Genomic DNA, 25,665 nt, shown 5'->3' on the forward strand with positions numbered 1-25,665 from the left:
GGTTTTCAAGAGGATTTAATTTTGGCCCAAAAAAGTGTTTCAGGTTAATTTTGTTGTTTTTCTCAAATTTTAAAATTAACTTCCCTTTTATCTTTTAAAATCAAATAAAATCTTTCTTGAATGAGGTCATGTCTTTTCAAGTCTTTTCAAATGGTGATGCAGTTGCATGGTTTTGGAAATCCATTTTTTGGGTACGGTTACCAACACTCCCTCTCTTCCCTCCATAACTTCTCCACACACTCTTCGGTTTCTTCCCACTCACTTTACTGCTTCTCTTCCCTCAAAAGACTGAAACTAACCAAATGAGGAAGAAAACCATTCCTAAAAGGCCTCCTCGTGAAAAGATTTACAAGCTACCCACAAAGCCTTCCACTCGCTCTCAAGACCGGACCTTTACCCCTTCTCCTTCTCCTCCTACCTCTCCTCCTCGCTGTGACCCCATGGCTCGGACCAAGAACACTCCAAGGTTCCCTGCCTCTGCCAAGCCAACGCCACCACCGAAAGTCACACCATCCAAGCCAGGTTCATCGAAACCGAGTTCATCCAAAGGGAAGCGTCCTGCAGCACCAGAACCTCCACCTGAGTCCACACAACCAAAGTCTAGGTCTGTTCCATCACGTTCTCAAAGAGGTAAAACTCGAGTTCCTCTCACATCTGTTAGAGAACCAGACATTGATCCTTTTGCTCACAAATCACACTATATGACATCTCACTCAGACTTTAACCCCCATCGTTTCAAATCTGCCATGAACCACGATTTCTATGAGGGAGTCATTCAGTATCGTACTCTATGTCCATCTTTTCTGGCTGATTTACCTGATTTGAAAAAGAAAGGTTTTCCTTTTGTTGAAAATTTGGAATTTTTAGACTGGAATCACCTTTTCAAAATCAAAAAACCTGTATATCCTCAGTTGGTCAAAGAATTTTATGCAAACTTGACTTACCATGAAGGAAGTGTGCATTCGTATGTTAAGGGTCGAGACATATTTCTAAATAATGAAACTATCAGTGATGCTTTGAAGTATACTGATGTTGGGCCTTGTGCCTACACTTCGGTTAAGTGGGATGAAGGTGTTGGAATTTCCTATCATAATGCATTGGCTCACATCTGTGAACATGTTTCTCTAATTGATGGTATTACACCCACTCACAAAGCCCTAGGATATGAGCGTGTTCAATTGCACCGAATGGTTAATCATGTTATTCTGCCTCAAAGCAGCTCATATCAAAGGGTTTCCTACACTGATACTCTTGTTTTATATGCCCTTCTCACCAAAACTGAAATTTCATTTGCATACTTGATGGTTAGATATATGTTTGACTCTGTTAGGAGTGAAAAGGACAAAGCACTCCCTTATGGCATGTTTCTAACTTGCATATTTGAACATTTTGGTGTTGACTTGACCAATGAGAAATATGAAAATAGACATTCATACCTAAAGGGGGGTGGTTCAGTGAAACAGAACAAAGGACCCACTAGATCTGAAAGAGTCGTCCTAGATGATGAAGATGAGGACTTTGTCCCTGAGGATTCTCCTGCTCCTTCCACCGAGGGTACTTCCATTTCCACTGGGAAGAAATCCACTTTGCTTAATGTGGTCAAGGATGTTGCTCAAGAGTTTGTCTCCCAATCGAATCACTTGATTGAATTGAGCAAAGAGCGAAGGAAGCTGGCGAGCAAACATGAGAACTTCCTGAAGAAATCAAGAGATAGAGTGGCTGTGCTCATGACCTTCATTGATAACCTTCAAAATGATGAAGACATTGCCACTGATGCTGAAGAGGAAGCTGCCTCGGAGGGGAATTGTTCTGATGCCTAGGATTTGTCTCATAAAATCTGCTGATGCTGCTCATTTTTTGTCTCATAAACTCTGTTTTATTTTGCTACTATTTGGTATACTCTTGTTGTCTTGGATAACTGTAATAACTTTGAACATTGATGCACTTTTGGTTATTTCGTTAGTTATCTTGGCTGTGCACTAACCTTTCTTGCAGGGTTTATAGTGCTGTTTTTGTTGATCTTGCATGTTATCCGCCCTTGATGACAAAAGGGGGAGTAATAACTATTAAAGGTTGTTTTTGATTTTTTGATTAGTCAGTTAATTGATGCTGAAAATTTATTGATGCTGCTAATTCTTTTCTGAACTTTGTTTCGGATTAGAACTGAACTTTGTTTTTGTAAATTGTTTTTGTTTTACAATATGCTTTGGCTGTTGTCATGATAAGAAATACTGGGCTGAATATGTGTTGCTGGTTATATAGAATCCCTTAGTCAAGTTACATCTTGAATAGCTCCTTTTTAAGCTTAATATAAACAGGAACAAAAAGGAAAGAGCATAGATTCAGGGGGAGCTATTGTTGAAAAGGAAAGGGGGAGCAACACATTAGCAAGCAACATCATTCAAAGGGAGTCTCTAAAACCTTACTCAAACTCATTTCCTTTTGATTGTTGCTTAAATCATGTTTGTCATCAAGGGGGAGATTGTTGAGTTAAGAAATTAACTTAATTAATTAGTGATGACAAACATTATTTTTGACAAAATAAATAATTAGATTTGTTTAATTAATAAGTATATGTTGCTAATTATTTATTTTGTGTTGCAGGCCAAATTCATTTTTAAGCAGCCCAAATGGTATAATAAAATTATAGCAAGGCTGATGGGAAAATAATCAAGCTCAGCCCAAAAGAAACAAAGCCAAAGGATCTTATGGGCCAACCGGGTTGCCTTATGGAAATTCAATCCAAACCCGTATCCATCTCACAAGGCTTCTTTTGTAAGATTGAAGTCTTCTCCCTCTTGAAGTGCAACGTTCTTCTACTTTCTGACCAAGTAAAATCAACTTCACAAAAAGTAAGAAAGAGAAGAAAAGCTTCCTCCATAAGCCAGTAACCAAAGAAGCAAGAAAGAGAAAATCTAAGCTTGAAGCACAGAAGCTAAAGCAGAAAATCTAATCCAAATCAAGCTTAGGTTAAAGGTAATCCATCTCATCTTGCATGCATCAGATCTTTATCCCCTCTTCCCAACTCTCTGCACTATCCGAAAATGGCATTCAAGGGAAAGTTGATATCTGTTCTTCACTGCTACAAATCCACGGTCACAAGAGATTCTTGGGGACCAAGTTGCATTTCTATGGTTCAGATTTGGTTGACCATGAGAAGATTTCCATGGTTACTGTTTTGTGGCTTTCGGTCAAGATGAGGAAGTCAGAGAGAAAGTTTCTTCTCTGAGGATTAAGGTGAAAAAGTGAACTTGTGGGTTGGTGAAGCTCAAGGCTCAAGGTGTTGACTTTGGAGGAAGAACCAAGCAACATGCAAGGAGATAAAAGAAGCTTGCTGTTCATTCAGAAAGCAAGGAGAGAAAACCAGTGAATAGATGTTTTGTTCTGAGAGAGCTCTTTGAAGAAGTTCAACTAACTGGACAGTGTAACCTAATCAAAGGTGCATTCCGCCAGTATGAAGAACTAAATCAGAGGCTTGCTAATCTGATTTTTCGCATAGCACAGAGGCTGTTGATGAAATCAATCTCCTTCATGTTTTACTGATTGTAATGTACTTTTCTATGTTTGTCTTTCTGTAATTTCTTGTGAGAAAAGGCATTGTGAGAAAGCTCAAGTAAAAGCTATGAGTGAAAAAAGGCTTAGTGATACACTTGAGAGAAAAGCCTAGAGTTATTTTCAGATTTTTTTAGGTGTGTTTATGTCTTGTATCTTGTACCTGTGAGGTATCCCTTTCTTAGTTGGGTTAGCACTAAGAGTGAATAGTTAGGTATTAGCATAGCCAATGTCAAGTTAGGTTAGAACTTGAGTGTGAAAGGATTGGGTCAATCCTGTGTTATTGGTATATGTAATACTGTTAACTATAGTGAAATTCTTCCATAGTTGTGGAGGAGACTGGATGTAGGTTGCATAGCACAAGGCAACTGAACCAGGGTATATGCTGGTGTTAGCTTTTCTCTTCTCTGCTGTGTTCTGTTTTCTGATATTCATGAGACAAAAATAAATTGTCTCATAAATTTCTGCTGCTAAGTTAAAACAGAATCAGAATTGCAAATCTGTTTTAAAAAGGGTAACAACAGCAATTAAAGGAAGGCATAGATTCAACCCCCCTTCTCTAAGCCTACCACAACCTTCAACAGGATTACACCCAAACGTAGGGATCAATTTAGTACTTTATCCTTTTAAATAATATATTATATAAAATATATTTAATATATTTTCAACAATATATTTAAAATGTTTATTTTTCATTAACTAAAAATATTGCTAAATAATAATTTCATCTAACACTAACTAACTAATACATACTAAAAGCTTAAGAGCCTCACTGCACATCCAAATAATTTTACATCCAAGTCATTTAGTTTACGCTGCGAGGCTTCGTCTTCTTCTTTTTCTTTTTCCTCCTCCTCCTCCTGTTGCTTCTTCTTCTTCTCCTTCTCTTTTTTCTTCATCTTTTTTTCATTATCGTCATTGTCACCACCACCATACCACCACGTCCATCTCTTCCTCCTCCTTCTCCTCCTCCTCTTGTTTCTTTTTTATTTGAATTTATTTGATCTCCTCCTTCCTTTTCTTCTTCCTCCTCCATCATCATTATCGTCATCACCAACAACACCAACATTTTGCTAACATCTTTATTGATTCTGATTCTCTGTGGTGATCGAATAAACCGAAAATATTATCAAAACAAAACCATTGTATACCAAATGAACAGAAAATGGTCCATTATATAAATTCGAATTCAGAAATACCTGCGTCTCGAATGAACCAAAAATATTATCAAAACGAAACCATTGTATAACACCAAATGAACAAAAAATTGTCCATTATATAATTCAAATTCAGAAACACTTGCGTCTCGAATGAATCGAAAATTAACTCAAAACAAAACTATTGTATAATATCAAATGAACCAAAAATTGTCCATTATATAAATTCAAATTCGATGATAACGATAACGTTGATATGTATTAGAAGAAGACAATGACGATGATGATGATGATAATGATGATGATGATGATGATGATGATGATGATGATGATGATGATGATGATGATGATGGAGGAGAAGGATGAAAAGGAAGGAGGAGACGAAATTCCAATAGGAGGAGGAGGAAGAGGAAGAGGAAGATGTGTTGTTGGTGACGACGGTAACAAAATTGAAAAGTAATAAAAAAGAAGAAAAAGAAGAAGAAGACGTAGAAATTGCTTGGACGGGGAGAATTACTCAAAACTTAATACCCGTTCTACTACTAATAATTAGCTAACTAACGCAAACTGATTTCAAAAACAATAACCTAAATAATATAAATTTTTTACATTAATTTCATATATAAATATACATTTAAACTAATATATTTAATATTTAAATTCAAAATATATTTAAACTAATACTAATTTTCTAATTAATAATAATATCACACATCTAAAATATAATACAAGTATATTATTATTATTATTATTATTATTATTATTATTATTATTCAGATTTAAAAAAAATAAACAACTAATCTGCTAATTATATTATTATCATTAAATAACTTACTTGTTCAGTGAGACAAAGAGAAATGTGCTTGAGTGGTAGGGCTAGAATGATGGAGCTGATAGTGCTAGTTGAACCAGAAAGCTTGATTAATGAAAGAAAGGAAGAGTTAGATTGAGCGTGAAGATTGAAGAAGACTAAAAATATGTGAGAGATGAAAGAGGGGTGTATTCACAGTCCGATTTGGAGAGAGAAGGAGAGTGTTGCACCTATTCACGGGCCTATAGCAATTGAATGTGTGTCCTGCATGCACGCATTACGCTTTTTACGTATTGTCAGTGCAATACGTGTTCTATGTATTGTGTTTGCACAGAACGGTGCTTTTAAAATGCTGTGAAACACCATTTTTTGTAATATCAACGTAAAATTTCATTTATTCTTCAATATTAGAATAAAAAATTGGTAAATTTCATCACAAGCCACAAGAAAATAAACACCCAATAACAAAATAGAAAAACATTGCGGAGAAAATCAATAATGCTAGACTACTATAAAACGTGTGAGGACCACTAACAAAATTTGAAATGAAATGTGAAATTGCGTTCTTCTGCCATACGCTACACTCAGCAGTGACCACTCTCTCTCCTCCATGCCCTTTGAACTTCGCACAACACTTCTTCTTCTTCTTCAAAATGTTACGTGGCTTCTTTAATTGAATCTTCTTTGATATTGAAGCTCTAATCCGCTGATTCCACTGGATTCTTCACACAAGTATATGATTACCTCCGTCCTTCGCCAATTTCAGCAAAAACATCAAGTCTTCCAAGTCCAAACCCGATCAAACCCTAATCTGCTCCCTCGCTAGGCGTTTTCTTCCATTCCTCAACAGCTCTCTCTCCATTCTCCCCAAACACCTTACTCTCATTTCCAAATTAGGTTCCTCCGACGACGTTGTTGTGCTCGAGCTATTCTAGGTTTTCAAGCTCTGCTTGGATTGCTTGGAATCTGTGGCTTCTCAATTGGAATCCAAGCCCTTTTTAGTTGAGTTCCTGAGAGTTCAAATGATGCAATGTCTCGAAGCTTGTGGTGGGTTGACGATGCAAAAGCTGAGGATTTTGGAAGTAAGCCGTGTTAGAATAAATTATTTTATAAATCCAGATCATTCATATTGAATTACCAAAAATTATATATCATAGTGCAGAAGCATACATTTACTCATAGAAATTAGAAATTAAAATTTAATGGAAAAGTTATCTCAGTCTTAGCTTCCTCAATCAAAACCTTCTGTATTCCTAATAGGACGGTTGAATTGCAACTCCTCTAATGGAAAAGAGTTGCTGATGTGACTTTGGTATGTTGGGAACCGAAATCCTGAAGTTACTATTTATATTGAGCATGGCACCCATTAAACCCTAAAACCCAAATAAAAATAGTATTTAAAGCCCAAAAGATAGTATTTGATTTTATTCTCATTTAATTCCAAATCAAAAATAATTATGACTTACTCAATTTAGCATTTATAATAATAAATGAGATCACCATTATGTAAGTCATTTAATTTGAAATAGCATAATTTATGATTACAATTAATATATGTATTGCCAACAAACAAATTAGGAAATTAAATGATTTCCCAACAATCTCCCACTTGGGCTATACATATATTCTTTCCTAAGACAGTCACATCTTATAAACTTTAAATGTGCATCTGAATGCTATTTTCTTATTACTTTAATAATTTGGTCCGTCTCATATATTAGTTATGAAATTACCGCAGTTTTTATCATATTAGTGTCATGACTAAACCACGATGATCACCATACTAATATATTTAACGACATAGATCAAATTTGGATGAGTAATATGAAAATTACATGCCAAGTGATCTTGTGCATGTCTATTTCCAGTTGGTCCAACTTTAAAACTTTATTGAGATCAAACATAAAACAAATATTGAAAAATAAACATTACATGAAATCAACCATCAACTTAATTCTTCAGAAAGATAATTCAATATCTGTCATATGACATATAGCATAAAATAAACTCCCACTAAACCAAGGCATCACAAATATTGACACCCATCTGAGCAGTGTGCTCATGAAAGACTTTAGGGATCAATCCCTTGGTTAATGAGTCTACTAACATATACTCTATTCCTATATGTTCTATGGAAATATATTCTTCTTAAACTTTCTCCTTGACAACTAAGAACTTGATGCCTATATGCTTCGATTTTGTCAAGCTCTTATTGTTATTGGAGTATAGTACTACTGACTTATTGTTACAAAATATATTCAATGGCTTTTCAATGTCATCTACTATACGAAGTTCAGTGACAAATTTCGCAACCATATGCTATATTTGGATGCCTCAAAGCAAGCAACATACTCAGCCTCCATTGTTGAAGAAGCTATAAGAATCTATTTATTAGACTTCTATGTAATAGCTCCTCCAGCCAACATGAAGACACAGCCTGAAGTAAAGCGTCTACTATCTTGGCATCCCGCAAAATCAGAATCAGAGTACCCAATAATCTCCAAATTTTCTTATCTTCGATAAGTAAGCATGTAGTCCTTTGTTCTCTTCAGATAACGCATTACGCGTTTAACAGCTATCCAATGATCTATACCCGGATTGCTCAAGTATCTACCAAACACTCCCACTATGAATGATATATCGGAACATGTGCAAACTTGAGCATTCATTAAACTCCCTAGTGCTGATGCATAAGATTTATCATACATTGTTGTCTTAATATCAGTTTTGGGGCATTGTTTGAGACTGAACTTGTATCTTTTAGCTATGGGTGTGTCCATTGGTTTACAACTTTTCATGCCATATCTACTTAAAAATCTTTTTGATATAGTTCTTTTGTGATAATCCAAGAAAACCTTGAGAGCAATCTCTTAGTATCTCAATTTCTAATAAAGAGACATCACCAAGATCTTTCATTTCAAATTTGTTCGATAGAAATTTCTTAGTTTCATGCAACAAGCCTATATCGTTACGGGCAAGTAGAATATTATCAACATATAAGACCAAAATTATGTATTTACTCCCACTGAACTTCCAGTATATACATTCATCTATGATATTTACCTCAAAATCATATGAGGTAATGACTTGATGAAACTTGTGATACCATTGACGGAAAACTTGTTTGAGACCATAGATGGATTTCTTTAACTTACAAACCATAGATTTTGAATTGCCTGATACAAAATTTTCTGGTTGTCCGTATATATCATTTTATCAATGTCACCGCTATCTTTACATCCATCTGATGTAGCTCCAAGTTAAAATGAGATATTAGTGTCATTATGGTTCTAAAAGAGTACTTCGATAATGTCGAAGAGAAAGTATCTTTATAGTCTATGCCTTCTTTTTGAGTAAAGCCTTTAGCGACTAGAGAGGTTTATATCTCTCGACATTACCCTTAGAATCCTTTTTGGTTTTAAATATCCATTTACAACCAATTGATTTCACACCTTCAGGTTATTCTACAAGATCCCAAATGTCATTGTCTTTCATAGACTTCATCTCTTCTTTCATGGCATCAATCCATTTTTCAGAGTTAGAACTTTGCATGGCTTAAAGAAAATTGATTAGGTCATTTTCTGTCAAACCAATGCCATTCTTATGTTTTTGGAGATAGACAACATATTCATCTGAAATTGCACTTCTCTTTACTCTGTTAGATCTTCTTAATGGTACTTCTTGAGGTTGTTAAGCTTGTTGTATGGGTTGGAGTTGAGGAGGATTCTCATTATTCTCCTATAATGTAGCAATATCTTGAGCAACAACAATATTCTCATTATTCTCTTGTGCTGTAATTGGATCTACAGTAGGATTCTCATTGTGCTCTTGTACTATAACTATATATTGAACAATAATAGATACAAAGAATTGATTATTATCAATTACAGAATCCTCATCAAAAGAAACATTCCTCACATTTTCTTCCCCCAAATTCAACATCCTCAAGAAATCTTGCATTTTTCGTTTCAAAAATAGACCTTAATGCAGGATTGTAAAACTTATACCCCCTTGAACACTCAACATAATCAACAAAGTAGCAACTAACTGTTCTTGAGTCCAATTTTTTCATGTAGCCTATAAGGTCGCACCTTAGCTGGACATCCCCAAATGTGCAAATACTTTATATGGGGGCTTTTCTCAGTCCAAATTTCATAAAGAGTTTTGTTAACTGCTTTGCTTGGCACCCTATTAAGAATGTACACTGCGGTCTTTAAGGCTTCTCTCCAGAGTGATTCAAGTAAGGAAGAATGACTAATCATACTTCTCACCATGTCCTTAAGAGTTCGGTTCCTTCGCTATGCAACACCATTCATGCTAGGTTTACCTGGCATGGTGTATTGCGGAACAATATCGCACTCCTCTAGGAAAAGAGAAAAAAGTCCGAGATGTTGCTCACCTAAACCATCATATCTTCTGTAGTATTCACTATCACGATCAGATTTGACAGCTTTAATTTTCTTCCTAAGTTGAAGTTCAACTTCAGCTTTGAAAGACTCGAAAACATCCAAGACTTGGGACTTTTCATGAATTAAATATAGATACCCATAACAAGAATAATCATCTATGAACGTAATAAAGTACCTTTGTCCATCCCAAGAGACAGTAAAAAATAGGCCACATATATCGGTATGTATAAGTTCTAAGACATCTTTAGCTCTCTCGGCACCTAATTTCCTTTCGTTTGTTCTTTTCTCCTCTATGCACGCAATGCAGACTTCAAAATCTACCAAATTTAGAGATCCAAGAATCTTATACGACATGATCCTCTGAATTCTCTGTTTAGAGATATGACCTAGGCGTTTGTACAATAATAATGTCGAATTCTCATTTAGTTTTTGTTTCGTATCTGTTTACAATAATGATGTCAAATTCTCATAATTATGTATCCTCACAAATTTTATCACCAATTCAACATCTAAAAATTTTATATTTGATCAAAAACTTTTTTTAGTTATAGCTTTTTCTATTATTTTTTATTAAATTTATTTAATTTTATCAATTTTTTTCATATTTTTTATTGGTTTTAACTAACTACATTGTCTATACTAACTAATTCTATTAAGAGATTGACTTTCATTATTTTCATGATCTATTAAAGTAAAAAATAATAATATTTAATATACAAATACAAATATTTAAATAATCGAAAAACATTACTTATTCGTAAGGTGTAGTTTAACTTTGCATATTATAAAATATGACAAATTTTTAACTTTGCAAATCAATTTGAGTTGGTTGAATGGTCCACTCATTTATCCATTTAAGCAATTATTGAGAGTTCAAATCCTGCCTGTTGTATGGAGTATACTATGAACAACCAAAAAAATTTTAACTTTGGAAGCTCTTTTGTTGTTTGTCTTTTGAATAACTCAATCATAATGTATAAACTCAATTTCATAATCACAATCATTCTAGTTTTTAAGTATGGTTAAACAAATTAAATAAAAATTAGAACTAAAGAAAAGAAAGCTTCAAAAAATAAACTATTTTTTATCTCAATAAATTAAAATATTACAATATTCAAAAATTTAAAAGATAGATATTTAACTCTATTATTAAACATTTTAGATTAAGTCTCTCTTTATATCACCAAGTCTTTTCAAATTACGTATATAAATAAGGTCAATAATATAAAAAATAAAGAATAAAAATAAATAAATTTTAATCACAATAGCACTTAAAAAATTAGTTCTAAATTTAATTAACTCAAAAGAAAAATAAAAACTATATATAATAGGATAAATAGCAAATGTTTTATAAATTGTATGAAGAATAACAAAAATGCAAAACAAAATTAAAAATGCAAAATATAAAAAAGAAAAAAATATTATTATTACCTTTTAATCAGAAGGATAAAGAATCTACAAAGGCTATAACATAAAAATACTAAATATAGTTTAGTATAATGAATAAAAATTAAAATTAGTATAAAAAAATTGAATAAAATATTTTAAACAATTTTATATAAATAGAATTCTTTTTTATTTTATAGGATTTTGATATTTTTGTAGGAGCAAAATATTAAATATTGATTAAAAACAAAAAATAAAATCATATCATCTTAAAGAATAATGTTAGAATATAAAAAAAATTATAAAATATAAAAAAATAAATAAAAAATAAAACACAAAATACTATTTGAATAGACTAAAGAGCGAAAGAAAACAGAAAAATTATCTAAAAAAATGAAAGACATGAAGAATATTAAATAGTAAAGGAGAACTTAGAATTATATCTAAGCAAATTAAAATCATGTATTTAATGTGATTTGTAGAGAAAAAAATTCACGTTATTTATTTGAATATCAATCATATCACATAATTGAAAAATCAAATCATAATGACAAATTAAGTTTAATATAGTAATAATAAAATTTTAAAACTAACGTGAAATATTATTATTTTTATGGAAAAAAAATTTGATGACTTAGATTAATGTTAGCATAGTAACAAAATCATCCGTAATTTTTTTTTATAGAAACTAGCTATTGAATAGAAAAATCGTTGATAGAAAAATAAGTTTTTTTTAGTATATATAATCTTTTGTGATGAAAAAATATAACTAAAAGGCATGAAATAATGTTGTGTATATTTAAGTTAATTTTAAATTTTTTTCAATAGTTAGATTTGTCAAAATGTAACTTTTAAACAATGATAATTGATATATAATGGATATGCTTCAAGTATAATATACATTTTATTATTTTGTACGGAATAATATTAGTTTTAATTTATATATTTATTATTATTAGATATTAAAAATAAATCGTGTTTGTATTATTATTAGTATTTTTCCTGATATTTTTCAATTTCAATCATGATTAGACCCAAAAGTTCACCCACCTCATTGAAACAAATATAATCTATCCCCTACCATCAGTTTTTTATCTGATATTGCTGTATATTGGCATAATTATAGGAGAATTAATTTTGACGAATTAATGATACAGTGTTTGGTCATCACAAGAGTATTTTTACACAGAGTTATCAATTAATTATGTATGCATTTTGATGAAAATGATATATTCAATATAGATGTTGTTTGTTAGGTAAAAGATAACAAATTAACAAAAAAAATTATTATAATAGATATATTTATTTTAATAAATATTCTTCTATCCAATACTGTAAAAAATACATTGGCTATCCTAAATTACTACAGGTCCAACTTTCATTGGCAATGGTAAAATGCCTAAATTGAGACATTTTCAAACTATAGCATTCGTTAAACAAAGAATCAATGAAACATTCATCCATGCCTTCTCATTTTGAGTACATTTATAGATAAAAGAAATTACACATAAAAAAAAAAAAAGAAAAGAAAAGAAGAGTAATAACAAGAGCAATAAAAATGATTATTCTTAAAATTTTGTTTGGTCATCTATATATAGAAGACTGTGATTATCTAACGAAATTAAGTTGTATTTATTTCATTCAATTTGAATAAGTAATAAATTATCTTATTTTAATTTAGTCCTTAATTCACATTATTTGAATTTGGTTCAATACATAAAATTTGATTTGATTTAATTATTAGTTGAAAATATCTCAATTGTCTATTTTATTCATAGATTAATTATTTTAATGACTAACAAATTAATCAAATCAATTAATTAATCCATATAATTAGTATAAGGTTGCTATACATCCAAGTATTTTTTTTCATCTAAGTATTTTTTCATCAAAGTTCATCTAAGTAGGTCCAACACTAACAAAAACCACTCTTATTAAAAGAGCGTGATCACACACGCGTTTCAATAATGCAACTTCTTCGTCTTCTCCTTCTCTATTTCCTCCTCCTCCTCCTCCTCCTTTTCCTCCTTCTCTTTCTTCTTCAAATTCGCGCACGTAGGTTCTTCTTCTTCCCTTCTTTTCTCTTTCGTTATCATCAATTTAGAAGAAGAAGAAGGAGCGCGTGATTTGAAAAGTTGTTATAACAACTTGGATAGACTTGGATAAGTATTTTGCTTGGATGTAGAGCTTTATTCTGTATTAATTAATTTGATTTAATAAATTAAAAAAATAAATTAAAAAATACTAACAAAATAAATTGATATAAATTATAATAAATTATGTGATATTTAAATATCTAATCAAATTAATTAATTGATATAATTAATTCATTATAATAAATTGTATTTAATGAATTAAAAAAAATAAATCGAAAAACATTCTCAAAAGTATGCCACATAAACTCTATCGTTAAATGCAGAAACTCAATTTTTATATAATAGAATAGATAGATAATTTCTTAGTGTTTTTAGGATCAAATGCATAGAAAAATCCCTGTCAAGTGTTTTAATAGAAAAGAAAGAATGTATTTATATGTTTTAATCTTGAGAGATGAATTTGTGGCTCATTTTTATAATATAAAAATATTGTTGGTATTTTTAATGAAAATAGAGACATTTGGTGTATTTGCAAATTAGTAGACGTGTCAGTATGGTCAGCTACAACTGTGGAGAGTGTGTTGACTCAGCACGTGGGGCGTGTTGCCTACATGTCACACTCTAATTTGTTGGTGATGCAATACGTGGTATGCATGTTGAGTGCTCTTTTTATATAAGACAAAATTTGGTACCATTTCATTGCAAAGAAGAGAGTTGTTTGAGTGTGTTTCTGGTGTGATGGAGGGTATCACAACGGTGAGATTATACAGAATATTCATGAGAGAGTGAGCTTTGCGTGTGAAAATCCATTTTCGTTTGTGGTTCCATGCACCATGACATTGATAAAGCTTCAGAATGACCTCTGTCAAAGCACGGAGAACAATATGTTGAGGAGAGTAAGCAATATTTTGTACTGGAATCCCGTTATAGTATTTGGTTGTCTAATATAGTTTGATATTATGCCGATCATTGATGAAACAAGTATGCAAAATATTTTTCATATTTACCGGCAGACTCAGGTGTGACAGCCAAAGATCGAGCTGTATGTTGAGTTTAAAAATATAAAGAACGATAGGATTCAACATGATTCAGATATAGAAGATGATAGAGTTGAAGTGTACGAAGGAATGAACAGTGATAGTGAAGAGGACTTCGAAGCTACTTATAAAGCCGGCGACGAAGACGAGGATGGCGATGTGGGAGGTAAGGCAACAGTAAAAAATGTAGTGGTTCCTTCCGCAATTAGCCAATTGATGGACGTTCCACCTTTTATCCGTAGCTTGGATCTTGACACCATGCATGTACTGAAATTTTTCGAATATGCAAACATAGGTACGTGAATAGTGAATAATGTGTTTTTCTTAATTTATATTTTGGATGAATAAATGAGTGACTATTTCTTTTTTGTGTAGGTGCTGCTGATCCTGAGAATGGAGAGTTCAGGATCAGAATGGAATATAGTTCTAGAAAGTCAGTCATTGCAATAATTAGAAGTTACACTATCTCTAAAGGAGTCGACTACAATGTTTATAAGTCCGAGCCATAAACGTTCTATGCAAAAAGCAAGATGTATGGTCCTGGGTGCGACTGACTTATCCGAGCCAGCTTGATAAGGAAAAAAGGTTGTTGGGAGACACAGAAATACAACGGTAGGCACACGTGCACCATGGGAATGATTTCACATGATCATTCCAAGTTAGACTCGGACACAGTTGTTGAGGCCACAAGGCCATTGGTTGAGACCGATCCATCCATGAAGGTATAAAAATTGCAGAAGTCCAGTCAAGGTAAAGTATACCATTAGTTACCGAAAGGCTTGGTTGGCAAAGCAGAAGTCCATAGCCAAAGTTTTCGATGGGTGGAAAGATTCTTACCAAGCTTTGCCATGGTGGTTCTCGATCATGGTTCAGAAGATGCCTGACTCAATTGCCAAATAGAAACACGACCCTATATAACGGGAGTGAGGAGGCAGACGGTGTCAGGATACTTCATCGCATACTTTGGAGTTTCAATCCATGCATTAGAGCGTTCAAATACTACAAGCCTCTAGTTCAGGTTGACGGCACACACTTTTACGAAAAATACAAAGGTGCACTTTTGGTTGCATTAGCCATGGATTCAGAGTGAAAGTGAAGAGGGTGAAGTTTAAGCTCTTTCTGGAAGGTTTGGGGATGGAGAGAGTGAGGAAAAATGAAGAAGCAGAAGAAGGGTGTAACGAAACCCATTTAACAGCTCAGCTAACTCTATTAATGGAATAGATTTTTATTTGCGGTCGAATATTTTTATAATATTTTCTAATATTTTAAGTGTATTTTTATCGTTAATAAAAGTAGAGGTTATTTTGATCAGCGTTCTGATAATTCGAAGACGAAATTGGTAATTTACTCCCCAAAAAAAAATCAAATTATAGACCGCTACTCCAATATAATATTTAGGGGTGATAATATGTACCTTACCCGCAGGTACTCAACCTGACCCCACCCGATCGGGTAGGGTTGTCAACCCGATCCGCAGTGGGTAGGGTAGGGTGCAGGTTGAGCCTCAACCCTACCTGACCAACTCACACTCTATATGTCTGCGTTTGTTTTTAGAGACAGGACAGAACATGACACTGAAACGGAGATAATAGGACGGAGACACTAAAAATTATCTTTTATGTATTGTGTTTGGATACGATGGATAAGACACTAATGTAATGTCTAGTATTATGTTTGGATACACATGGACAAGACTAAAATATTATATGAAATGACTAAAATAGCCTTGTGATTCCAAATTTTCTACATCAATACAAATTAATTTAATAAAAAATGAGAGTACGTAGGAGTACAGACAGAACTTGAAAAAAATATTTGAAGAGGCAAAAAATTTTAATAAAAAAATATATTAGTATTTATATTAAAATAAAATTTATAAATATAATTATTTTATTTTAAAATTTATTATTAATATGTAGGAATACATATGGTTAAGATTAACAAAAAAATAAATTTGAGTTTGATTAATAAAAAATTTTGTTTAAGTTAATAAGCCAAATTAATTTTAAATAAAAAATTAATTTTAAAAAAAAATCCATTTTTACATGAAAAGACAATTAGTTTTTGCATATAAAAATATATTTTTATTTAAAAAAACTAATTTTTTTTTATCTAAAAACTGATTTTTTTTATAAAAAACTGATTTTTCTTTAAATTATATAAAATCAATTACAATTTATAAATTATTTTTTAGCATTTTAAAAGATTAATTTTACTTTTGTTAATATTTATCTTTCAAAAGTTTTAAGATTAATTATTTTTGTTATTATTTTTATTACAAATCAAATAATATACTATAAGGTTAAAATGGTATTGAAGTAAAACGATAAAAAGAAAAGAATTATCTACCCCCAATAAAAAATTCTACAGAAAGGAGAGAGTATCTGGAAAAGAAAGAGATAGAGGAAGAACAGGAAGAAAAAAATATCTCTGAACAACGCAATAGGAAAAATAAGAAGGGGTAATAGTGGAAAAAAAGGAAAACAAATTTTATAAAATTGTCGTGTCCACTCTTCCAAATCCCGTGTCCATCATTGTCCTTCGTGAAAGAGTGGACACAAAAGTATAAAAAACTGTCTCGGAGACAATATGTCTACTGTCCATATCTCTGCTTCCAAACACTTTTTTAACAAGTGTTGTCCATGTCTCCGTGTCCTGCCCCCGAAAACAAACGCTACCTATATATTTATGTTATATACTTATATAAAAATATGTTTTAAGTGGATATTGAATCAAAAACATATCACTAAATGCAAAAGATTCTTAACCACTAAAAGAAAATCATTAATTGATAATTTAATATCTTTTTTACATAAAAATCAATTTTATTTTAAATTATCATCAAGTTAAATAATAATGTTGTATATTTTTTGTAACCCGCGGGTAGGGTCGAGTACCCACGGGTTAAGAGCGAGTAGGATTAGAGTTGAAATATTCTCAACCCGCGAATAAGATAAGGTTGAGTTTATATAAAAATCTCAACCCGTGGGTAGGGTAAGGTTAAGATTAGATTCAAACTCTACCTTACCCATTCCCACCCCTAACTATCCTTTTCTTTTTCTTCTACTTATTTTATAGTTTAATTTAATTACTCATGTCCTCTTCCAAACATTCTGCACATATTTGAGTTAACCCATTTTTAACTTTCCCTAATATTTAATGACATTATGCCGCTTGTTCTTTTGTATAAATTGTCTAATATTGTGACATTTTGCCTATTATTATTATTAGTAGTATTATTTGAAAAATCAAATTAAACTTGTAGCGTATGCATAGATATTAAATCTATATTATGTCTTATTTTCATTTAATTTATTTTCAAATTTGAAATGTGATCAAGAAACGGTTATTTGGATTTGTGACCTTAATATTACTACACTAATTAAACAAAGGCTTATTCAACAAAATATAATTACCTACATTTACAAGAAATTCTCAGAAACTAAGCCATTTCTAAATTTATAACTATAGCTTCTAATTTCTAAACTTCATCAACAGCAGAACTGATCACAAATTTTGCTGATAATTTCATCCCATGCATCTTGAAAATTTCTTCCTGTCCATGTGAAAAAAAAATTCAGTTATACCTATCTAAAGAAATCAAAAGGTATTGACATAATTCCTTCTTGGTCATTATGATTCACTTTCCTAATCTCTTAATTAAAAAAGTTGAGTGATGAATTATCAAGTCATATCCACTTAATTTACTGCTCCTGTTACTAAATGAATTTTGAATTTAACAAAAATAATCTCTAAATTATAAATCTAAACAAGCAAAGTCATAATCCTCAAAAAATAAAAGATGTTAACACAACTTCTAATTAACCTACTTGAATGGAGTTATTTTCCTGGTCGAGTTCCTTATTTTCCTTGTGAAGTCTAGTAAGTTCTTCATGGAGTAATTGGACTTCAGTTCTAAGCTTTGCCACGGATCCTTCGAGCTCTTGGAATGCTTCCTAATAAAATTAACAGTTTTGTTTATAAATTGAAATTCAAATTTCGAGATATATATCAATCAAGATAATGCACATTTTTATATTGTATTATGTACCTGTTCTCTCTTTCTCTTCCTCTGAGCACATTTTCTGTTGGCCTCTCTTTTTCTTTCTTTTCTTAACTCTTCCTGTAAAAAAATAATAATGCAATTAATCCCATAATATATATGTACACTTCCTAATTGATGGTCTCACTATGTTTGTGGGCCTTATGCTACCTTAAGGCAATGCATTATCATTGAACTGAATTATATTAACAAACAGCATACATAAAGATTCACAAAACTGAACAAATCGAATAATAGAAGAAAAAAGCAGCAAGAGACCTACAGAAAGAAAGGATCCAACTATGGAGGGTGCCAATCAGAATCATTAAAAACAGGACAAAACTAGTCTTTCAAACTCAAAACAAGGATTGTAAATAAGTGATGCACAAAACTTTTTTTTCCTGATTGTTTGATACAAACTTGACCCATATGTGGGGAGATACATTCATGAGGTGATCCATATTCAACTAATTAATCATTGTGGGAAGCTTAATTATCCTTGCTGCAATACGAATAGAGATTTATTAATTGACTCTTAAACTTTTCCTTCCCACTTCAAGTTGGAACTGAAACAGGACATCTCTAATGCTTGGCTTTAGTTTTATTTTATTTTGAGTTTCACAAAATGTCGTATAAATATTTGTGGGATCGTATATTATAAAATTTAATTTTAAATTTAATGTGAGATTTATGTTAGTTTTATTTCAATTTAATTTTTTAATTATTTTAAATAATCTTAATTAAATTATAAAAATTTAACTAAAATAAAAATATTGAATACAAAATTAATAATTATATCCCATATTTAAAAGATATTACAAACTAATGGAAAAACATTTGAAATAAAAACTGAGTAAGTGAGTATTTAAATTTTGGCTTATTGTATTTGAAGAAAAAATTGCAACAAAAAATTAGAATTTTGTAAATGTAAAGATTGAAAATTTTGTGCATTTAGATTGGGATAAAAATTAAAATTTTGTAAATAATTAAGAAAATAACCTATATTAAATTGATTTGGATCTATTTTTTACCAAATTGATAAAAAGATAATAAAAAAATAAGGTAATAAAATACAAGAATATAACCGTATACATCTAATTTATTTGGGTATATTTTGATTGAATCTTTGTTAGGGCAGTTACAATAACATTACAATATTCATTTAATGGGTTTAATGGATTATACAAGTGGCATTATTTCACAGATTTTTCTTCAAAATGATACTATCTATCTTTACTGATGTCAATATCATTTCAAAAATTATATTCAATGCAAATTTTAATTTTAAATCAGTTCAATTACTATAAAAGTCAAAAGTAATGTCCAAAATTAATTCCATTGCTCTAACGATCGAAAAAGAAATCATCCCTAAATCCAAATCATCCCTAAACCCATTCTAACCATTTGTTTGAATGAAATTGTAAGTAACAAGTTATACATAGTGAATAATAAAAGAAATATAAATAAATAATTGGGCAATTTACTTTAATAAACCAACTCTCTTTTAAAATTACGCAAATCTCCCAAATTCAAAAAGACTACGTGAAAGTCCCAAGTTGTATTTCTATATAAATAGAATTGATTAAATTCGAGACAAAACACCTCAATAAACCAAATGCACATCAATATTACCTGAATGTCTTGAATCAGAAAATGCAACGTCAAAGTCCCAAAGCACATTCCTATATAAATCGAATTGATTAAATTCGATTTAATGAAACACGTAGTAAATCGAATTTAATAGATTCGAATTAGGTGAAAAACGTTATTGAATGAAAATCGAATCAAGTGAATTCGAATTAAGTGCATAGTTAAAATGCTAATAAATCGAATAGATTGGCTTCGATTTACATGTTTGCTTCGTTTTCCATAATTCGAATCTAATGGATTCGATTTGCATGGACTTTCACTATAAAATTTTTGTTTTGAAAAAACATTTATTAAATTAGTTTTTAAAAGATAATTTTAAATAAACTTTTAGTATTTATTTTTGATAAATTAAAGTATTAAACTAAAAATAATTTTCAATAAGTACAACTAATAATAATTATATTTAATAAATAATTTTTTAATTTTAAAAATATTATAATAAATATAAATATATAAAAATTAAATAAATTTATATATTTATTAGTATATAAAATTATATTAAATTTTTTAATTTTAATAAAAACAAATTAATAACTTGCAAAAATATTTCTATAAGAGAGAGAAATAAAAATATATTATGCCCACTTTATTATAGACTTATTCATTCAACATACTCTAGTACTTTTTTCAAGTATTCTCAATAATTTTATTTTTATTATTATTATTATATATGATCAATTTTTTATTTACTTTGTCCAAAAAGGTCAACAATTCATACATAATAATCTTATTATTGAGAGTACCTAAAAAGAGTACTAAAATATATTATTTTATATGTTATAAATACTTATGAGATTTCTTTTTAGTACTCTTCTCAGGTACTCTCAATAATAAGATTATTATGTATGAATTGTTGACTTTTTTTTTTGGACAAAATAAATAAAAAATTGATAATAATAATAATAATAATAATAATAATAATAATAATAATAATAACTTTTCAAATACTAAAAGTTTATTTAAAAATTATTTTTTTAAAACTAATTTAATTAATTATTTTTCAAAACAAAAACTTTATAGCCAAAGTCCATGCAAATCCAATCCATTACATTCCAATTATGAGAGACGAAGCAAACATGTAAATCGAAACCAATCCATTCGATTTATTAGCATTTTAACCATGCACTTAATTTGAATCCACTTATTCTATTTTCATTCAATAATGTTTTTACGTGTTTCATTAAATCGAATTTAATCAATTCGATTTATATAGAAATGTGCTTTAGGACTTTGACGTTGCATTTTCTGGTTTGGGACATTCAGATAATATTGATGTGCATTTTGTTTATTGAAGTGTTTTGCCCTTAAATTCAATTTACCCTGGGATTCGAATTACATGCAAATTGAGTTCACCTGTAAATCGAAGTTAATAACTTCGAATTAGATTAATTTACTAAATGGAATCAAATTTCAATTGCTAAGTAAAGTAAATCAAATCCATTCAATTTGATTTTTGATGATACGTAGCCTTTTAGGTAAAACGAAGCCATTAGGGTCGATTTAACATGCACCATATGATTAAATCCTTGTGGGCAATGCAAACGACGAAGCAATGTATAAACTAGTTTAATAAAGTTTTTGTTTTGAAAATAATTTATTAAATTAATTTTTAAAAGAAATATAAATAAATAATTGATACCTTTGTTGGAGATCCATGGGGCTGCAAAAGTTTGGGTGGAGTATCCCGCATTAGGGAGGGAAAAGAAAACAAGAAGATAATAAGAATAAACATAATGTGAAAACATAATATTGTTAAGAGAGAAATTCTTAGGTAGCATGCTTTACTCACTTCTTTAGGCTTCGAAAGTTTCACACGTATAATGAACTGATTATTAGATACCTTTTCCTCCATTATCAAGTTCAAGAAAATATGTGAAACAAGTAATAAGTGACTACTTATGATGAGAAAAGAAAAGAAAGCGAAACTTGTTTTAAAAGAAAGCTAGACTTGTTTTATCACTTGTCTTGTGCTCTATATATATATATGCCAGAGACTAATACTCTTTGTTTAAAAACAGAAAGAGTTAGTTAATTAATGTTATTTAACAGGCAAAATTAAAGCAAGAAAAATGTGTTGAACACCTGGAATTTCTCATAATATTTATATAGAAAAATATAACGAACAACACTTAGTAGATAATAAAATGCAGCTTAAATTTTTACCAATAACATCCATTTTAGAGATATTATATCTTTTCTTTTTTCCTCTACTAATTTTTAGGGGTTAAAACAGGTTCAATTAGGCCAAACTAGACATTTCACTTAACGGGTCAGGCTTTATAAGTAGTTTGTTATAGACTTATTTTAAGTACTAATAAGTTTAGCATGTTATTAGATTTGATCTAACCTGAAATATGTCAAAAGGCCTTATAATTTTTTTAACAAGATAAAAAATATTTTTAACAAAAAATTAGTTATATGTTATATAATAAATTTAATGTTTATAAGAATATTTAAAATTTTAAAATATTAAAAATATGCAAAAATATTTATAATAAAATATTAAAATTATAAATTAATAGTTATTGTTAATTATGATAAGCCAACTCATTCTATCCAATAATTATTAGATATATCACAAGAGATAACTTATTCTTTATTTTGGAGAGGATTAGATAAAATTCACCTATTTTAAATATTTAATTATGTTTTAATCGACTCAGACTTGACAAGCCTAAAAGTCTATAAGACTAATTTGTAAGTTTGAATATAGACTATTAATAAATATAGGCTTTTAAACTAGCATGTATGTTGATCTCTTTATCATAAATTTTGAAGCCTCTCAAAGGGTGGGAAGGAAGTCCTAAGCAGAAGCAATTCCATCTTATATAATGGGGTGTTTCCAGCTTCCTAAAAGCCTATGTCAACAAATTGAGCGATTGATCAGCAGTTTCTACTTGATTCAATGGACAGAGCTTTGCAAAGCAAAAAGGGAAGGGGGTCTGGAGACTGGAGTTCAGGAACTTTGAGGCTTTTAACCAGGCATTATGAGGTAAAGAGGGCTTACCATCTAAATTCTAATCAGAACGCAGACGCAAGCAACTGCTGAGTCCAGTGAGCCCAATCCTATGCAAAATTTTCAATGCATTATGCCCGAAATGTTAATCACGCTGCAAATCAAACATTAAAGGACTGGATTAGCTGACTACTACATCGTTTCAACATACCTTGTGGTGGGATAGAAACCAGCAGGTGTGATCTGCCACATCTCCTGAGGCATCTTAGCTAGTAGTAGTTGTAAAGTGTGTTGTACCTTACAGTGGCAACTGAGTTAACTGTTAGACCCAGTGGCGGTGTCAAACAAAACCAAAGCAGAGCCATAAACTCAATCCCGCAACCAACCTTGGGAAACCTGGCTTCCATCTCTCTACTCCTTCGCTCCACCTTCCTCAAACCCCAACCCCAAACCCTAACCCAAATTCACCAGCGACAATTCTCCCCGAAACAGCACTGCATCGACCCGAACCACAACGTGCTCATACACATCACAGCCACCAACATACACGCTCCCATTCTTCAACTCACTCCGGTACCGATGGTTCATCCTTTCCGCAAACTCCAACCTTGCCGTGCTCTTCGACCCACTCTTCCCTCTTTACTTCCTTGATCCCTCTTACAAACCTTTTTTTTGTTAATATACAGAAATCCCTACTCCGCCACGCACTCACCAATTAGAAGAATCACGCAAGACACACCCAAATCCAGCTCTATCCTCCGCCAAGAAAACATTGTCGTAGTTGTTGAGCTTCAACCAGGCAAGATTGGGACGAGACCAAGAAGAGGAGAGAAGAGGTCCCCCTGTGCGAAGCTCGGCCAGGAATTAGGAGAGAAGAGGAGAAGAAGGGCTAAAAATATTTGAGGATGAGGGTTTTTAAAAGGGATCAAGGGACTAACTTGATAAAAAAAAAAATTACATTTGCCACATCAGTTAACTATTATGGTAATTGGTACCAGCACATTAGCAGTGTGCTTATGTCAATTTTTCAGTCAGTTTTATTGATGGAAGCTGGCTCAAGGACCAACTTATTCTTCGAGAGAAATTTTGGGAATCAAGTTGAATAATTTTAAAATTTAACTATCATTTTGAGATTTGAGTATAATTTTAAAGATTAAATTGATGTTTATGTCAATTTTTTAGTTATTTTTATTGACAAAAATTGGTTTAAAGATCAATTTGAGTTTTTTAGAATAATTTTAAGAACTAAATTGAATAATTTTAAAATTTAAGTATCACTTTAAAATTTGAATGTAATTTTAAGAATTAAATTGAGACTTAATTTTTTATTATTATTTTTTTATTATAGAATTATGATCTGAATGAACAAGTTGGTACAGACCGACAAAAAAAAGATTAGGAAATGTTATTTTAAAACTTTATTAAATAAGTATTTTTATGTTTATTTAGATATCAATATGACTATTTATTGTATTTGATGATAAATATATCGTTAGTGCTGCTAGACTAAAAAGGGGCGGGGGAGTTGAAAATTTTTTTTCAAAGCAAATGTTGACTAATAAAAGCTACTAAAAATGACAACCAAATAGAATATAATAATTTTACTATGATAAAATTAAAAGTTGATATATTATTGGAAACTGTATGAGATGTCTCTGATACGGGTTGAAAGGTGGATTGGGAACCTGTGAGTAAGGCTGAAACCGGATCGCTTGACTGGAGCAATGGGGGGTGGTACCTGCAAAGACACTCCGACGCTCAAGTCAGAATGGATCTGAGAGGTAGAAGGTGTGTGGAATGAATGAATACCTGGAGGGACCTGGGTCCTCTATTTATAGGCGATGATAGTTATCTTATCTTATCTTGGTTGGCTAAGATAAGAGAGGTGTTTGAATTCGAAAGTTGGTTAGGGGCTCTGAAAGGCCGGTTTTGGGCCTTTAGGTCGAAACGGGTTGTTCCCGAGTAACCGGGTATGAGGACTGCCCCGTGCACAGGATCCGTGGGTCGGATCCGTAACAGTTGCCCCCGCAGCGGGAGGGCGAGCGAGATCGGGCTGCCGCTGGTAGGCGTTTGTTTTCATTGTGGGCTTCGATTTTTTCTCGGGTGCCCGTCTGGTTCCTTCGAGATGAGGTCGGTGTCTTGGTTTCGTGTCGTGGAAGATTCGTCTGACCGTTTAGGTCTGATGTGACTCTTCCGTATCAGTCGCGGCCGTTGCGTTCTTCGAGGCGTTACTTTTTTCGATGGGGGTATTTATTGCGAGCCGCGTTTTTTCCTTTTTGCCCTCGCATTTGCTTTGCTTTCTGGGGGTATTTTCGTTCTTTCACTTATTTCGAAAACCGTTTTGGTTTTCCTTCTCCAGTGTTCCCTCGTTTTGCTTTATTTCTCTATTGCTTCTTCTTTTTTCGATCAGAGCATTTCCCATTCTTCACTTCGCCTTCTGTGGTTTCGATTGGTCTTCTTCTGTGGCATTTTTCCTTCGGGTTTACTTCCTCCGATTTATCAGGTTGGTATTTCTCTGTTTCTTTTTGCTTTTTCTGCTCTGTCTTCTGCTGCATTTTGTTTTGTTTTT

General features: G+C 31.5%; 1 protein-coding gene and 1 pseudogene across 1 annotated transcript; one reads left to right on the forward strand and one right to left on the reverse strand.

Annotated features, from left to right (window-relative positions):
* Window positions 1-128: 128 nt before the first annotated feature.
* On the forward strand, window positions 129-1,820 carry LOC148575768 (uncharacterized; annotated as a pseudogene).
* Window positions 1,821-17,723: 15,903 nt separating this feature from the next.
* LOC107625334 (uncharacterized) lies at window positions 17,724-22,137 on the reverse strand. Its single transcript, XM_016327961.3, has 4 exons — window positions 21,780-22,137; window positions 18,500-18,571; window positions 18,279-18,404; window positions 17,724-18,004 (listed from the first exon to the last, which is right to left on the reverse strand). Exons 1-4 carry the CDS (start codon window positions 21,990-21,992, stop codon window positions 17,930-17,932), a joined length of 486 nt encoding a protein of 161 aa, XP_016183447.2. The 5' UTR covers window positions 21,993-22,137; the 3' UTR covers window positions 17,724-17,929.
* Window positions 22,138-25,665: the final 3,528 nt, after the last annotated feature.

Source organism: Arachis ipaensis, chromosome B1 (assembly GCF_059453495.1).
Source record: "Arachis ipaensis isolate K30076 ecotype BB chromosome B1, ASM5945349v1, whole genome shotgun sequence".
Taxonomy (NCBI): Eukaryota; Viridiplantae; Streptophyta; class Magnoliopsida; order Fabales; family Fabaceae; genus Arachis; species Arachis ipaensis.

Bases quoted from the DNA above. Each gene is read 5' to 3' on its own strand.
- LOC107625334 (XM_016327961.3), bottom strand. From the start codon at position 21,992: ATGGAGGAAAAGGTATCTAATAATCAGTTCATTATACGTGTGAAACTT. The intron at 18,405-18,499 runs GTACATAATACA...TAATTTTATTAG, and splicing joins GGAAGAGAAAGAGAGAACAG to GAAGCATTCCAAGAGCTCGA. The intron at 18,005-18,278 runs GTAGGTTAATTA...TCACATGGACAG, and splicing joins AGGAAAATAACTCCATTCAA to GAAGAAATTTTCAAGATGCA.